Genomic DNA, 3,495 nt, shown 5'->3' on the forward strand with positions numbered 1-3,495 from the left:
AAAAAAACAAGGCAATCATTGGAGTCCACAGAACCCCAATATATTTGTAACCCGGGGTAAAAAATATCACGGAGCCCACATCTCTTATGCGGAGTCCCTCTGGACTTTAGCAAATCCCCTGCGGCCAATTTTTGGTGCATGTGCCAATGATTTAACAAGGGAGCGTGACCACATAGTGGTCGCGCCGCAAGGAACGTGTCAACAATATCGTACTGGTTTTGGGACCTCCTATATATGGCTGTGGCTTACTCGCACTTTCGTAGTCATACCACTGTACCGCCAAGCACGCGAGCGAACGAGTTGCCTACTCGCACGGGGCTAAAAGGAGCCGTGGGCAGCGAAGATAGGCAAACCCACCCGCACCGGTGCATGCGGTACAATATAACTACGAAAGCGCGCGGCGTGAGTCAGCCACCTTTAATTTGTAGCACCTCCCCTAAAAGTCACATAGTTGTGGGAAAGACCCCGTTTTGGACTATGTGATCTCTGATGGACCCCCCGCGCCACATGTATTTAGCGAGGCGGGGCCGGGGGCCGTCTGCTAAGTATGAAAAATTGTCCCGCGCGTTTTCCGCCCCAGTTGAACCAAACCACCAAACCAATCAGAAGCGAGCAAGTCACGTGACCCTTGCGACTCTTTCACCCGCACCTATACTCGCACCGCTCTGCAGGTGCAGGCGTGTCATTGGGCGCTGGCTTCCGAAGATGACCTTTCCGTACTATCTGGCCGTCGTCAGCCTGCCCAACGTGTACGAGCACCCGACCGAGCAGGACATCAGAAACACGCGGGCGCCCAATGGCAAGCCGGTAAGTCTGCGGAGATACTCTTTAGTTTGTCCCGGCTCGACCGCACTGCTAGTTTGGACAGTTTGGATTCCTGTCGGGGACACGCTCATCGTGACGTCAGTAAACTATTTATTTTATGCCGTAGGATGAACTTGCCAACCTTTGCAACTTCGTCGTCATCGTGGTAGAGGAGACAGCCCACGTCGTCCCCCTCGCCATCCACAACATCTCCATCTGGTCGCCACTGACGAGGTTTGTAAAGGGATTTTAATTTTCCAGAAAACCATTTTTGGGCAGTTTGTTTAAATTTTTGACCTCTATTTTCTTTTTCTAAAAAGTTTTATTTTTTCCAATTTTCCTGGAAATATTTCAATTTTTTCCAGTTTTTCTTTTTAAAAATTTTGTAAGGGTTGTGGCGTTGCTGTGGTTGGTCGGTTGTGTGCGTAACTCACTCGGGGCTCAACGTCCGTGCATTCACGCCAGCCAGGTCATCTTGGTCCTGGACTCCGCCCCGTGGCTGCTGCCTGGAATGACGCGAGAGGGCCCCGCCTTTTCTCCCGACAACATCCTGGAGAACTCGGGTAGGGTAAGGCAGTCGTCGTGGCGAAACTGGAGGAGAGTCGCCAGATAGTAGGCAACCCATCTGACCCCGTGGCGAATGGTTTGCCTACGCACTGGGCGGCTGCGAGCGGTATGACCCCGGCCGACCCGACGCCGACGTCTCGCAGGTGACAACCGGGAGTCCATGATCCAGACGCTGGACAACATGTGGGCCCTGCGGCGCGCCCAGCGCATGGTCGTGTACCAGACCACGCGGCCGGCGCGCTTCATGGCCCTGGACGTGCTCCACAGGCGCACGCTCAGCATCTGCGCGGACGACAGCGAGCGCATCTGGCAGGTGCTCTCCAGGAACCTGACGGTGAGGGTCTGTTGCTGCACGCTGCCGTGCGGTGTCCTCCGTCCGATCCTGGCGCCGCTTCTTAGTCACCTCTCGCCCTCCTCCGCCAGAACCTCAACGGCCTCCCCGTCCGGCTGACCCTGTTCCCCCGGCGTCCGACCGCGGTCCTGCTCAAGAACGACTCGCGCGCCGCGTCGCACCAACACCCACTGGAGAGGGTCATCGGCTACCTCGGCATGGACGCGAGGATCCTGGAGATGTTCGCCTTGCGCCTCAACTTCAGCCCCGTGGTTCTCGGGACCACCGATGGCAAGACGTTCGGATACAACGTCAACGGGAATTATACGGGCACGCTCAAGGACCTGGTAAGCAAGCGTGAGGAGCAAGGGGAGAGGAGCAAGGGGAGCGAGCGTGAGGAGCAAGGGGAGCAAGCGTGAGGAGAAAGGGGAGAGAGCGTGAAAGCAAGCGCAAGGCCCTCACCAGTCCTATGGTTTCCGTGATATAGGCAGGGCCGAGGAAATGGTCGAATGAAATATATGTCTCGAAATTGACACTGACAAGGGGTAAGAGACACGGCACACTAGATGGTGAGGGACAAGTTTTGTTAGTAGGCTAGATGTGTCTTTGTGCACATCTAAACAACGCGCAAATTTGTATTTACGTTACATAAAACATTTGGCATTTGTACCTAGCCTACGAATTTGTACCTCCGTACAGACAAATTTGTATCTCACGATGACGTGCTCAAAGACACATCCAACCTAGGTACAAATATTGCCCCTTCCCATTTAGAATGGAAATTTCATAAATTTATGCTGGCACGTTTACTCCGCACGCATGATTCTCCCTTTGGTGCAGATGACTGGCCACTCCGATATCGCCTTCAACCAGCACTTCATCTTGGACTACAACTCGCAGGACGTGCTGCCCTCGGCCCCCGTCGACTACGACGCCCTGTGCGTGGTGATCCCCTCTGGCGAGACCCACACCAAGTGGGCGCAGATGCTGCAAGTGTTCAGCTTACATGCCGTGCTTAGCTTCTTCCTCTTGGCCACCGTGCTGGTGGTCTTCTTCTACTTCATCAGCGAGCACGCGCCCCGCCGCCCGACCTTGAACGACTCCATCTTCTACATGTACGCCATGCTCTGCGGCGCACCCGTCGTGCCCCAACCCAAGGTGTGCTCGCAGCGGGTGCTCATCGGCTGCTGCGCGCTGTTCGGCGTGCTCGCCACCAACTCATTCCAGGTGCTATTCAGAGGTCGGTCAGGCGGCCCGAAAGCTTCAGGTGTGAGTGAGAGGTGAGAGGCTCGATCTGGGCCTAGCTCCCTCCCTCCCACTTGCACTCGTCTCGTCCGGACGCGCTCGCGGTTGTCTCGTGCACCCGATTGATCTTCTCGCTCGTGCTCTTGTCTCCTACGCCCGCCTGCACCATCGTCATGACGTTGTTCGCTTGACGTGCCCCAGAGCCAGATGGCCACGACGCTGTCGAGGGGCCGCACGCCGTTGCAGATCAGGACGCTCCAGCAGCTGGACGAGTCCGGGCTTCTCATCTTCACGGGCTCCGACTCGCTGCGCACCACCACCTTCGAGGGCGACAACCCCCTCCTGCAGAGACTCCTCACCAAGGTCATCACGCCGCAGAACACGAGCGAGTTCTTTCGGGTAACGGACCCTTCCTAAACTACGTGGTGCTGATCGTTTTTGGGGCCCCACAATAATAGGGTATTTCAGAGCTGGAGGTGAAGAAGTAAAATGGAAGAACAAAACGCGCACTGCGCATGAGCAGACGCCCCCCACCCCATCCCCTGCTT

General features: G+C 56.1%; 1 protein-coding gene across 1 annotated transcript; it reads left to right on the plus strand.

Moving 5' to 3' along the window:
- The first annotated feature begins 667 nt into the window (after nucleotides 1-667).
- On the plus strand, nucleotides 668-3,383 carry LOC127751517 (uncharacterized). Its single transcript, XM_052275173.1, has 7 exons — nucleotides 668-807; nucleotides 932-1,038; nucleotides 1,270-1,372; nucleotides 1,541-1,711; nucleotides 1,795-2,049; nucleotides 2,543-2,929; nucleotides 3,149-3,383. Exons 1-7 carry the CDS (start codon nucleotides 706-708, stop codon nucleotides 3,362-3,364), a joined length of 1,341 nt encoding a protein of 446 aa, XP_052131133.1. The 5' UTR covers nucleotides 668-705; the 3' UTR covers nucleotides 3,365-3,383.
- Nucleotides 3,384-3,495: the final 112 nt, after the last annotated feature.

Source organism: Frankliniella occidentalis, unplaced genomic scaffold, assembly GCF_000697945.3.
Source record: "Frankliniella occidentalis isolate FOCC.00 unplaced genomic scaffold, Focc_3.1 Scaffold531, whole genome shotgun sequence".
NCBI lineage: Eukaryota > Metazoa > Arthropoda > Insecta > Thysanoptera > Thripidae > Frankliniella > Frankliniella occidentalis.